This window comes from Myotis daubentonii, chromosome 10 (genome assembly GCF_963259705.1).
Source record: "Myotis daubentonii chromosome 10, mMyoDau2.1, whole genome shotgun sequence".
Taxonomy (NCBI): Eukaryota; Metazoa; Chordata; class Mammalia; order Chiroptera; family Vespertilionidae; genus Myotis; species Myotis daubentonii.
In genome coordinates, this window is record NC_081849.1 from 30,518,724 (window position 1) to 30,532,456 (window position 13,733).

General features: G+C 40.6%; 1 protein-coding gene across 2 annotated transcripts in view; it reads left to right on the forward strand.

The window, feature by feature from the left end:
* Nucleotides 1–13,733, forward strand: part of LOC132242805 (aldo-keto reductase family 1 member D1-like) — a 51,405-nt gene that overhangs the window by 26,889 nt on the left and 10,783 nt on the right. The window contains exons 4-5 of one of the 2 annotated variants that reach the window (XM_059711898.1): nucleotides 5,387–5,464; nucleotides 10,386–10,508. In XM_059711898.1, coding sequence (XP_059567881.1) covers nucleotides 5,387–5,464; nucleotides 10,386–10,508 — 201 coding nt within the window. The remainder of the gene's footprint in view (nucleotides 1–5,386; nucleotides 5,465–10,385; nucleotides 10,509–13,733) is intronic. The other variant, XM_059711899.1, reaches the window with a different exon arrangement.

The window sequence follows — 13,733 nt, forward strand, 5'->3', positions numbered from 1 at the left end:
TCATGAAAATATCCCTGCACGACAAAACACAAAATAATATATACAACTGAAAACTTACTCACCTTCCACCCCCAAAAAGGGAAATAACCCAAAGAATGGTCAGGTTTTCGGGGTGTCAGCAACAAGATCATGGTGATAGCTATTACTCTGGTTCAAATGCACTTCTTCCTTAAACTTTCTCAATCTATGGACTCTGTGTTAATTTAACCATCAACAACACATCCTTACTGCTTTAAAATGTCTCTGAGAAAGGAGAGACTGAAAATGAAACTGGTCATTGAGGTGCCCAGATTTCCTTCACACAAGCAACCTGGCTGCCCTTGTTCTGTTCTCTGGAAGCTCTTTCCTTGATGACTCTTGTCTATGGTAACATTCAAAAGGGCCTTTGGGAAAGATTCCCCTTTTGCATCCTTGATACAAATTTGCAAGCTTCACAGTGGCCTTGGTTAAGCAAAGGCTTTCAATGGCCTCTATGGGATTTTGTGGACAGTCAATATCCCTTAAAAATTTGCTTGGCTTTCAGTAAATTCACATTCAGTCAGCTCCATTAAAGAGTAATTAAAACTAGAAATCTTGTATCTAATCTTTGGCCAGTGGTTTCTGCATCTTAGTAAAGAAATATCCTATCCCCCCTTATCTAATCAGTCCTTAGCTTAATGCCCCTTCTGACTTGAAATAATACAAAACAGGGAGGCACAGGTCATGCATTCTTTGCACCCAGTCTCCATCTCATTGGATGGTGCTCCTTTGTTGGGTGTGGCATCATTGGCCTGAGATCTTGTCTTCAGAGAAAAATGGACAAGGATTCTCCCAAAGTCCAATTTTATTTCCCTCTAGGATTCTTACCTTCCTGTCCTGGCTGACACAGACTTTTCTAACTCTAGAAGGCTCAGAGCTGAACTTCTGCCATTTGGGGAGGCATCTAGAAGCAGAAAGTACCTGTTTTAGCAAAATATAATGTTACCACTCGTCTTACAAGCCAAGTAGCAATAAACACATTTATATTTCTTCAAGACCTGACTAAAGACTGCAAAAATGGCCAAAAAACTCTAACACCCAATGTTTTCCTACTAAGTGCCCTAAAGCTCCAATCTTAGTATGCCCATTGTCAGAGTCTTAAGACACAACAAGGCAACAGTTTAACAAGATGCCATGCTATTGCATAGCAAGAATATCCAATTCTCAGCTGGAGAATCCTCACTATCCACAATCCCATACTGACCTAGCCAATTCCACACTCTTTGTTCATTACTTGCCATACCCAAACCTTTGTTTTAGTCAGAACTCTTGTTATAAATGGCAGAAACCCAACTCAAATTGGCATTAGCAAAAAAGGGAACTAATAATTCTAAGGCATATCTAATTGCAAAGGACTGGGTCCTGAAGTTCAAACTATGGATCTACACTATGGCCCTTTCTCAAAAATCTCTTTCTATATGATGGCAAATGCCCATTGACATGCCAATCCTTCCTTATCAATACAACTTAAGAATTCAGAGGAAGAGAGACTACACATTAAACCTCCTAATGAAACACAGATCTGCCTTGCTTGGGTCACATAACTTTTGCTGACTAATCTTTGTGTAAGGGCATTGGTGTCTGACATCTGTGGCCAAGATTTGGAGCTGGGTCAGCCCACACAATGTGCAATGAGCTCCTCTATAAAGAAGGCTAAGGATAGTAGAAAGAAAAATAACCGATTTCCACTGCACTCATTAATCAGAGGTCACGTAGCAAGCATGGTAGTATGAAGCATGGGCTACAGATTCAGGGCACCTTGTTTGTATCCCAGCTCTGTCACATGTGAGCCAGATGACTTGGTCAAGTTATGACCTGATCCTTTTACATATCACCTAAACATGGTTCAGTGGAAAGAGTATGAACTTTGGAGTCTCACAGAAGAGGGACTGGATTTCAGCTTCATTGCGTATTAGCATATTGTCTTTGATATACCTGAACTTTCCTTCAATTTAATGATTGGTAAATTGGAGATGATACCAACTCATTTGCCAAGTGTTATGAGGAGTCACTAGTATTATATATGTGAAATTACAGACGCAGTGCCTGACATTTCATAGCTAATAAAATGTTATAAAATCTTCAGGTGGAAATATATATTTCAATATACAGAATATCTTCAGTTCACAAAAGAAAAGTTTGAGGCCCCAGGCAATGAAATAGCTAACTCAGGTTTAAAATCCATCAGACTGAGACCAGATCCTGGATCCCCTGATGCCAATCCCATATTTGTTTTTCTACACTGTACAGCCCCTTCTTCCTTATGCTTTTTAAATGAGGGATGACATTTTTAAAAAAATATATTTTATTGATTTTTTACAGAAAGGAAGGGAGAGGGATAGAGAGTTAGAAATATCGATGAGAGAGAAACATAGATCAGCTGCCTCCTGCACACTCCCCATTGGGGATGTGCCCACAACCAAGGTACATGCCCTTGACCGGAATATAACCTGGGACCCTTCAGTCCACAGGCCAATGCTCTATCCACTGAGCCAAACCAGTGAGTGCAGGAATGACATTTTTTAAAGATAAATAAAGTTACTGATGAAAAAGAATGAGAATCAATAGCATGAATTTTTAGAGGGTTGAATTATTCTTCTAATACTGTCTTACAGAAGGAGCAGGAGTAGAGGGAGAGAGACCATGGAATGATTTGGATGAGGGATGAGTAAGGTAGGCACAATGGAAGCTTAAGAGGAACATCATAGATATAGCTAACATGGGTTCAGAAATGATAAGGACTTAATAAAAATCAGGATAAGTAAAAAATATTTAACACAGTGTATGATAGAGGCATAAAACCATTCTGAGCAGAAATAAAATTGGGAAATGCAAAAGGCAAGAAACAAGGAGAGAGACTGGAGTGGAAATGTGGGCCATCGTGTTGAGAAGTACAAAGAGCTTGGGAAGCAGAGACAGAAAGGATAATTAACATGAATGGTTATGTGGCATGGAGGAATAAGTGAGACAGGAGGAAACTGAGTCAAAATTGTGTTTGCTAAGTTATCACGAGGGGAAAGTTTTGTCAGGTGAGATGCAGAAAAAAATATATATATAATGAATTTTGTCCAATTGCTTGATTTTCAATAAAAATTCCTATTATCCTAAAAAGACCTCAATGCTGCCAACCATACCAAATAGACACTGTATCCTCATATTATTTGACTAGAGGCCCACTGCATGAAATCCATGCACTTAGGGGGGTCCTTCATTCCGGCCTGTGCCGTCTCGCAGTTCAGGACCCCTTGGAGGATGTCTGCCTGCCATGAAGGCAGGAGAAGCTCCTGCCACCACCACTGCACTTGCCAGCCGTGAGCCCGGCTTCTGGGTGAGTGGCGCTGACCCTGTGGGAGCGCACTGACTGTAGGGGGAAGCTCCTCATTGAGCATCTGCCCCCTGCTGGTTAGTGCACATCATAGCAACCAGTCCTTCAGCTGTTCCATTGATTTGCATATTAGGATTTTATTGTATAGGAGGATATCTTTCAACACAGTCGACCATTATCTCCTGTACACTTTTTCTTCTTGTGACTTCTATAATACCACCCTCTCTTGATTCTTTGGCAGCTTTTCTGCCAACCTCCAAATGTTGTTATGCCCAGAATAGTAGCTCTAGTCTTAATATTCTCATCTTACTGAGTCACACTGTGTCTATAAATGACTTCATATAGTTGCAAGGATTATTATTTTATATGCAAGGGCTACCAAATTTTGTCTACAGCCATGACCTCTATCTAAGCATTTTTCTGATACGTCTCTGTTCAACTGCCTTCTCAAATAGCCACTTGAACGTTTGGTCATTTCAAACTCAAAATATTCATAAAAAACTCTTAATTGCTAACCCAAACTCAAGAAATGATTACCACTATCCATCCCAGGAGCCTAGGAATCATCTTTCATTTCTCTCTATTCCATTTTCAAGCCCATAAGAAATGAGTCCCATGTTTAGCCAAAAAAGAGAAATCTGAAAGTTAACGTTCCGCACCAGTTAGCCTTAGTTGGGAAAGGATCACCCAAAAGCCAGAAAAGGGGAGTTGACACTAGCTATGGTGCGAAGTAGGAAAAAGAAATGCTGAACTCCTGGAGGTCCCCAAATTGAAAGGAAAAAAACCAGTGAGCAAGTCTGCCAGAACTGAGAAGTAACATGCCGTGCTCTCCTCAACTTTGGTAAGGCTAGACTGTCAAAACACTGAGTCTCAACCTCTACAATTTTTAAAAAATATATTTTATTGATTTTTTACAGAGAGGAAGGGAGAGGGATAGAGAGTTAAAAACATCGATGAGAAAGAAACAATGATCAGCTGCCTCCTGTACACTCCCCACTGGGTATGTGCCCGCAACCAAGGTACATTCCCTTGGCTGGAAGCGGACCTGGGACCCTTGAGTCCACAGGCTGACGCTCTATCCACTGAGCAAAACCGGTTAGGGCTCTACTGTTTCTGATGAGTAATTCTGTAATTGGGAGAAAATTCATGGCTTAAGAACAATAATCTGTTGATAAATACAGAGAAAATGAATGCCAGTATAGGATAATGAGATTAACGTGTCACATATTTTGGCAAAAATGAAAGAATTTTTGGACAGCCCCATAAAAGTAATAAATGTATATAAATATAATTTATTATATAATTATATAAACACTAGAGGCCCACTGCACAAATTCGTGCACGGGTAGGGTCCCTCGGTGTGGCCTGTGGGGATTGGGCCCCAGCTCGTGCCCCTAGCCACACAACCCCAGCTCTCACCCCCATCCTTGCAGCTCCCACAGCCTCATCTGGCAACCCACCTTGTCCTGGAACTGCCCCATCACTTGCTCTACCATCCCGCCTGCAGGGCAATTGATTGGAGCCGGGCCCCCTGCCCTCCTCCCTCAGTGCCTGGGAGCCGGGCAGTGGCCCCACCCTCTGCCACCACTACTGGTCACTGTCTTAGGAGCAATCTGTCATAGCTCCCCCCAGCTCCCACCTGGCTCCTCAGTGCCTGGGAGCCAGGCCGCAGCCCCGCCCCCTGCCGCTGGTGCTGGCACCACCCCCTCACCTGCTCCACCATCCCACTGAGGTCCCACTCTCATCGGGTCCCATCAGGGCTGGTAGCATCTCCACTGGGCCAGCTGCTACCACTGTGTCACCGACACCCACCATTTCTGCGCCACCCCCTGGTTGTCAGCGCACATCATAACAAGTGGTCAAACTCCCAGTCAAGGGGACAATTTGCATATTAGGCTTTTATTATATAGGATATAAAAAATTAAACTTGAATTGCTTTCCCAGAGCTAGGGTATATTGGCCTAAAGACAATTCAAATTCCATCATTTCAATTCCCAGATATAAATATAAAGAATTACATTTGTTTTTGTTTTACTTTCTCAGCCTGGAGATGAAATGTTTCCTAGAGATGAGAATAACAATTGGTTATTTCACAAGACAAATCTGTGTGCTACTTGGGAGGTAAGTTCAAGTGGGCCTTGTATTCTTTTATTTTAGAAGACTACATTTTTGAATTGTGACCTGATTATTCCTATTTGATTTAGGAATAGATGCAGCCTTTACCCTCCCATTCCAAATTCTGGAGTCTGGGAATATAATCTAATGAGTACAGCATGGCTTTCTAGTGGGTGTCCCCCTCTAGGTAACAGTTGAAGACCTGAAGGGTGGAGTTGTTTTGAGGGGTGAAGAGGCAGCTACTAGTTTTCTGGTGCTTGGGGCTCTCTACCCAAGAGACAATATACTGACTCCTGATGTCATCGGAGCTGAGTAATTTGGAGTCTGGTGTTTCCCCCTAAGGGTCTGCCTGACAGGTTAGCCAGGATCCCCAGGAGAAAATAAGCTCATTGATCAAAATAACAAGGTATTTATTTCACAAAGGAACAACATATCTCAATTACAGATCCCAACATAAACAGAACAGAGAACCAAGGATGTTTAAATTAGCCAATTAATATATTAAAGAGATAAGAAGAGATATTAGCAATGAGAAATAAGAAAATATTTTTTAAAAACAAGCATTAAGTAATAATTAAGAAAAATAAAACACAATGCAATAGATGGGATAAATATGAAATGGATATAAAGAAAAAGGGATCAAACTGAAAGATCATAATGAGGAAATCTCCCAATATGAAGTAGGAAAAGACAGAAAAAAATTAAATATGAAAGAAAAAGAAAGAAAAGCTAAGAGATATACAGTACTTAGAATTTTCAGTACTCACATAATAGAAAAACAAGAAAGAAAGAAAAAGGTAAAGAGGTAATATTTAAAGGGAAAAAAAAAGAGAGAGAGATTGAATGAGCATAGATTACCAAAGAGGGAAGAGAAGGAAACCCACACCTAGACACAATATAGAGAAATTTAAGAATATCAAATATAAAGAAAATGTTAATGCTTCCAGAGTATAGCAAACAAGTCAGTGAAGGGGACAAAATGGAATAATAAAAGATAATCCAAGACAAGGCAGAAAAAGAAAAACAGAAGGTATATGAATAGATGAGGAAATAAAAAAAACAAATACCAAGATGAAAGATTTAAACTCAGTCATATCAATAATCACAGTACATATACATATTTAAAACAATGCAGTTAAAAGGCAGAGGTCAGAATGGACAAAAAGCAAAACCCCACTATATGTTATATACAAGAAACCCATTTTAAGTAAAAACATTTATACAAACATGTTTAAAGTCAAAGGTTTAAAAAATTATAGGACAGGAGAATATATACTATGCTAACAGTAATAAAAAGAAAGCTGGAGTAGCTATTTTAATATCAACAAAGATTCCAGAGCCTCTTTATTCCCAGGGATAAAGAACTTTGTTTTATAATAAAAAGGTAATAAATCCTAAACATCTATGCACCTAATAACAAAACTCCAAAAATACATGAAGCATAAACTAACAAAGCTGAAAAGGGAAAGGCAATAAAGGAGTGATTCATACTAGTATATAATGAGACTAGAGGCCCAGTGCACAAAATTCCTGCATGGGGAGAATCCTTCAGCCCAGACTGCACCCTCACCAATCTGGGACCCCTCAGGGAAAGTCCAACTGCCGGTTTAGGGGATTGGGCTTAAACGGCAGGTAGATATCCCTCTCACAATCCTGGACTGCTGGCTCCTAATCACTCACCTGCCTGCCTGCCTGGTCACCCCTAACTGCCCACCCCCCTTGCTGGCCTGATCACTCTCACTGCCTCTGCATGCCAGACTGATCGCCTGTAACTGTCCCCCACCCACCATCTTGGTTGCCCCTAGCTGCCCCCCACTGCCGGCCTGGTCGCCCCACACAGCCTGCTGTTAAGTCATTTGGTCATCCCACACTAATCCTCCTGCTGGCCTGGTCGCCCCCAACTACCCCCCATGCCAGCCTGCTCACCCCATGCAGCATGCTTGTTCAGTCGTTTGGTCATCCCTCACTAACCCCACTGCCATCCTGGTCATAGGCAGCCATCTTGTGAGGGCATGAGGGTTAATTTGTATATTACCTCTTTTTTAAAAATATATATTTTATTGATTTTTTACAGAGAGGAAGGGAAAGGGATAGAGAGTTAGTAACATCGATGAGAGAGAAACACCAATCAGCTGCCTCCTGCACACCCCCTACTGGGGATGTGCCCACAACCAAGGTACATGCCCCTGACTGGAATCGAACCTGGGACCCTTTAGTCTGCAGGCTGACGCTCTATCCACTGAGCCAAACCGGTTAGGGCAACATATTACCTCTTTTTTATATAGGATTGGTATCAGTTTTGTTTTGATCAGTTCTGTTATAGTATCAGCAGCAAAAGAGATAATAGAATGGTATTTTCAAAGTATTAAAGAATAAAGAACATTGAACTTGACCTTTATATCCAAATTGTAAGACAAAAATGATACATGATGAAACTATTTTCTGATCCACACATTGCTCAAAAGTTTTGCCACATAAAGACCAACACTGAAAACTATTACTAAATAAGAGGAGCAAAACTCTAAAAGATGCTTCAAGAAGGGTATAAACTGAAAGTAATCAAATCAAATATGATATAGTTTTTATTATCTATAAAATTATTTAATATTAAAGAGAGAAAAACATCTATACTAATAAAAGAGAAAAATGGTAATTGGCGTACGACGATACCGTTTTCATTGGCTAATCAGGGCTATATGCAAATTAACTGCCAACTAAGATTGGCAGTTAACTGCCAACTAAGATTGGCAGTTAACTGCCAACAAGATGGCGGTTAATTTGCATATGTAGGCACAATGCAAGGAGGCGAAAGGGAAAGCAGGAAGAAGCCCCCTGCCACTGACAGTGATCGGAAACCCAGGGGGGAGCTAAGAGCTGGGGGGCAGGGCAGAGGAGGCCCTGGGGCCGCCTTTGCCCTGCCCCCCAGCCATGATCAGAGAATCAGGTGCCTTTTCCGCCCTGGCCAGTGATAGCAGGAAGTAGGGGTGGAGCCAGCGATGGGAGCTGGGCACGGTCGAAGCTGGCAGTCCCAGGAGCTAGGGGCCCCTTGCCAGGGCCTAAAGCGAAGCCCACGATCGTGGGGCCGCTGCAGCTGCGGGTCCCCGCTGCCCGAGCCGGATGCCTAGGCCAGAGGCGTCAGGCCTGGGCAAGGGGCCGATCCTGCGATTGGAGGGTGATGGGGGTCAACGCCTGAGGGCTCCCAGTATGTGAGAGGGGGCAGGCTGGGCTGAGGGACACTCCCCCCCACACACACCCAGTGCACGAATTTCGTGCACCGGGCCCCTAGTACCTATAATAATAGGAAATGAAATTCTGCATAGACTATTAATATCATAGATGTTGGGGGTGAGGGAAAATCAAGTAATGTGTGAGCATATAAGGTCTTATCTTTATTAAAGAAAAGATGTAGGTATAAACTTTTTAACAGGAAGTATTAATAAGAAACATAAAAGGGGGAAAAACTGAAGTAAGAAATTAACATGGTAGAAACAATCCAAATATATTTATAGTTACAGTAAATATAAACTAAATTCACCTACTAAAGGCAAAGATTGACAGATTAGAATTAGGCACATCTAAACATAAAGACATGTAAAAAATTAGGTAGGCCTAATTTTATATTAAAATGTAAAGGATGGGGGGGGAATCCTATCAGTCTAATACTTAGAAAAAGTTGTATAGTTATATTAATACTAGAGGCCTAGTGCACGAAAGTCATGCACAGGTAGGGTCCCTATGCCTGGCCAGCGATCAAAGCCAATCAGAGCCTTCTGGCTCCTGGCTGGAGCCTTCCTTCATTCCATGCCGCCCTCTGGTGGTCAGCACACATATCGAGTGGTCCAACTCCTGGTCGGTCAAACTCCTGAGGGGACAATTTGCATATTAGCCTTTTATTATATAGGATCAGACAACATGGTTTTTTATTATATAGGATCAGACAACATATTTTATTGTTTAATACTCACCTGAGGACATGTTTATTTTCATTTATTTTTTTATTGATTTCAGAGAGAGGAAATGAGAGGAAGAGATAGAAACATCAATGATGAGACAGAATCATCCATCAGGTCCCTCCTGCATGCCCCCGAAGGGGACCAGGCCACAATCTGGGAATGTGCACTGACTAGGAATCGAACTGTCATCTCCTCGTTCATAGATCAATGCTCAACTACTGAGCCATACCAGCTCAAATATGTATCCAATAAAATATCTGCAAATATATGAAACAAAAATTATATGAAAACATTTTAAAGTAGAGCCCAACAGGCGAAGCTCAGTGGATGCGCATGAACCAAGAGGTCAAGGTTTGATTCCACTCAGGGCCCATTGCCAGTCAGAACTCCAGTGGGGGGAATGGGGGATTCAGGAGGCAGATGACCAATGATTCTCTCTCATCTTTGGTGTTTCTTTCTCCCTCTCCCTCCCTCTGAAATCAATAAAAAATATATATATATATAGTAATTTTTAAATAAAAAACATGAAAACATTGATAAATTCACTATTATAGTGGGAGAATACTGTCATATTCCTATAAATTATTGAGAAGTCATAAAAACCTCATATATGTATGAAAGAGAGTGACAGACAGAGATAGAGAAGAGATTTTCCTCAAAAAACAGCAGAATATACATTTTTTACACATCTAACATACTTATTAAAATTGATTACGTACCATACCATAAAGAAAGCCTCAACAAATTTAAAGAAATAAGATTATTATATATATTACAGGGGAAAGATATGCTATACAATATACCACAATCAAACAATTCCGACTTGTGTCCACCCAACATTTTTTTCTTCACAGAATGACTATTAACATACCCAGAGACTTTCCCTTTTAAAGAATTTATACTAACCTTCTAAACACTCATTCTTGCTTGCTTTGAGGCTTCTTTATAAATTCAATGGCATTTACTCTACACAGGCTTTGGAAGCTTGCAAAGATGCTGGCTTGGTGAAATCTCTTGGTGTATCTGATTTTAACCGCAGACAGCTGGAGCTAATACTGAACAAACCAGGACTCAAATATAAGCCCGTCTGCAACCAGGTACAGTCTGACAAGAGGGTGGGATGTGACAAGGAATTTCAAGACTTACTTAACATAAAGGACCATGGGTTAGGTGTCAGAAAGTTATGTGCTCACTCTACAAAAAGACCCTGGACAAGTTTTTAACTTCTCTCAACTTATGTCTCTTAAAAAATAACAAATAAATGATTTGAAAGTTTAAATCCAGACCAAAGTAACCGCCAAAAATTTTTGAAGAAAAATAATGATGGAAACAAGACCTGCCCAATATTGAGACAGTGGAATAGAAGAGATTAATAATTGTAGCAGAGTAAGTGGATGCTACTCAGACCCATTCCCAGGAACAACCTGGAATTGCAACTAAAATACAAAAAAAAAACCCATCCTGAGTAATCAACTGAACACTATTTGGAGAGAACCCTGATAACCAAGCATGGAAAATGGAGACCTCAGAGAGACTGTTAGGAAGGGTGGAGATGTGAAAGGACTGGACGGGCTCTAAGAGACAGCAAATGAAGTTCTGGAGACATATCTCAGCTGTGGGGGGTTCCCACTAAGAACCCTGGGGTCTAATCTCCAGGCTGGGCCCCCAGCAGAGAGCACCAGAACTAAAAAAGGTGCCCACATAACATCTGGCTGTGAAAAGTAGCAGGGTTGCTGTCTGCCAGCCAGAAATGGCTGGAAATGCAGGCACCCTCTTAAAGGGCCCATGCACAAAATTTAATGTGCAGCCACTCATGTTGGGCTCTAGCAGAGGGAGAGCAGAGTGGACTGGAGCTCTATGAGCAGAAGCTAGATTTGGGGGCTTTGGATTAGCTCAGAAGGCAGACACCCCAGTTGCCTGTGCTGAGTCATTCCCGCACCCTGTGGAGGTCATCTTTCTCAGGCAGACCTTTGCTATCCAGGCGGTTTTTGACTAGGAGGAAGACAGTTGACCCACCCTATTGAAAAATCTTTTGCCCCAACCTGTGGAGTTTCTGAGGCCCATTAAGAGACTGAGAATAGCCTTAGCCAGTTTTGCTCAGTGGATAGAGAGTATTGGTTTGTGGATGGAAGGGTCCTGGGTTCAATTTTGGTCAAGGGCACATGCCTGGGTTTTGGACTCAATCCCCAGTAGGGGGCATGCAGGACGCAGCTGATCAATGATTCTCTCTCATCACTGATGTTTCTCTCTCTCTCTAATTCTTCCTGTCTGAAATCAACAAAAATACATTTTTTAAAAATAGACAGAGAATAATAATCTATAGGAAGAAGCAATTGCTCCAATTGCCCAGTTGGTAAACCTCTCACCACACCTGTGTATGATTGCCTAAGGACTACTAAAGACTGAATCCAGTCAGTCTCAGACAGAGATGGGTCTTTGGAGGCTTTGAGTCTTTGCCTGATCTAATTAGTCAGAAACAGCATTTGACACTGTCCTTCACTAGAGATTGGGAATCATATCAAATCTACCTAACACATAGTCATAAACCCAAACAGGTAGCAATAATGACAAGACCAAAAACAAACACCACATAAAAGAACAAGAGAATTTTCCAGAAGAAGAGATAAAGGAAATGGAGACAAGAAATTTATCTGATATAGAATTCAGAATAATGATGGTAAAGATGCTCAACAGCATGAGAAAAGATACAGTAACTATGGAAAAAGAACAGTTGGAAATAAAGAGTAATCTAGTACTAATAAAGAACACATTAGAAGGAATACACAGCAGATTAGGGGAAGCTGAGGATTAGATTAGTGAATTAGAAGACAGGACAGAAAAAAAATCACACAGAGAACAAAAAGAAAAAAACAATTAAAAAACGAGATAGCTGAGCTGTGGGACAACATGAAATGAAAATATATTCACATAATAAGTGTACCAGAAGGGAAAGAAAGTGAGCAAGAGACAGAGAACATGTTTGAAAAAATAATAGCAGGATATTTCCCTCACCTGGTGAAGGAAAAATTCACACAATTAGGAGGCAGAGAAAGTCCAAAGAAGAAGAACTTATAGAGCCCAACACCCAGACACATGATAATTAAAATGTAAAAAAGAGAGAATCTTAAAGGCAGCAAGAGAAAAGCAATTTGTTAACTACAAAGGAGCCTCCATAGGCTGCAAGCTGATTTCTCATCAGAAACTCTACCAGTAAGAAGGAACTGGAATGAAGTACTCAAGGTAATGAAAAGCAAAGATCTGAAACCAAGAGGACTATATCCAGCAAGGCTATCATTCAAAATAGATGGTGAAATAAAGAGCTTCCCAGACATAAAAAAAAAAAAGCCAAAGGAATTTATCACCACCAACCAGCATTGCAAGAAATGCTAAAGGGACTGCTGAAATGAGAAGAAGAAATAGAGAGAGAAAGCTAGGCAAACAGAATACAAATGGCAGTAAAAAAGTATCTATCAATAATAACCTTAAATAAAAATGAATCAAATGCTCCAATCAAAAGACAAAGTGTAGCTAAATAGATGCAAAAAAATGACCCAACTATATGCTGTCTACAATGAGACCCACCTCAGAGCAAAAGAGAAAAATAGGATGAGAGTGAAAGGATGGAAATAAATTTTCCATGCAAATGGAAAAGAAAAAAAAAATCTGAGGTAGCAATACTCATATCTGCCAAAATGGGCTTTGAAATGAAGTCCATAACAAGTGTCAACAAAGGTCACTTCATAGTAATAAAGGAATAGATCCAACAAGAGGACATAATTCTGCTAAACATATATGCACTCAATAAAGGAGCACCTAAATATATAAGAAAACTTCTTGAGGACTTTAAGGGAGAGATAGACAATAATACAGCTATTGTGGGGACTTTAACACCCCCACTTACTTCACTGGACAGATCTTCCAAACAAAAAATTAATAAGGAAACCATGACTCTAAATGACACACTAGATCACATGGATTTAGTTAACATTTCACCGAATATATTCAGAATATATATTCTTTGAAAGTGCAGATGGGTCATTCACAAAGACAGACCACATATTAGGACACAAAACAGGTCTCTACAAGTTCAAGAAGATGGAAATCATATCCAGCATCTTCTCAGATCACAGTGGAATGAAATTAGAAATCAATTACAGTAAAAACACCCCAAAACATTCAAATACATGGAGGTTAAATAGCATGTTATTAAACAATGAATGGGTTACCAACGAGATCAAGAGAGAAATAAAAAACGTCCTTGAAATAAATGAAAATGAAAACACAATAAACCCAAATCTCTGGGACACAGCAAAAGGAGTCCT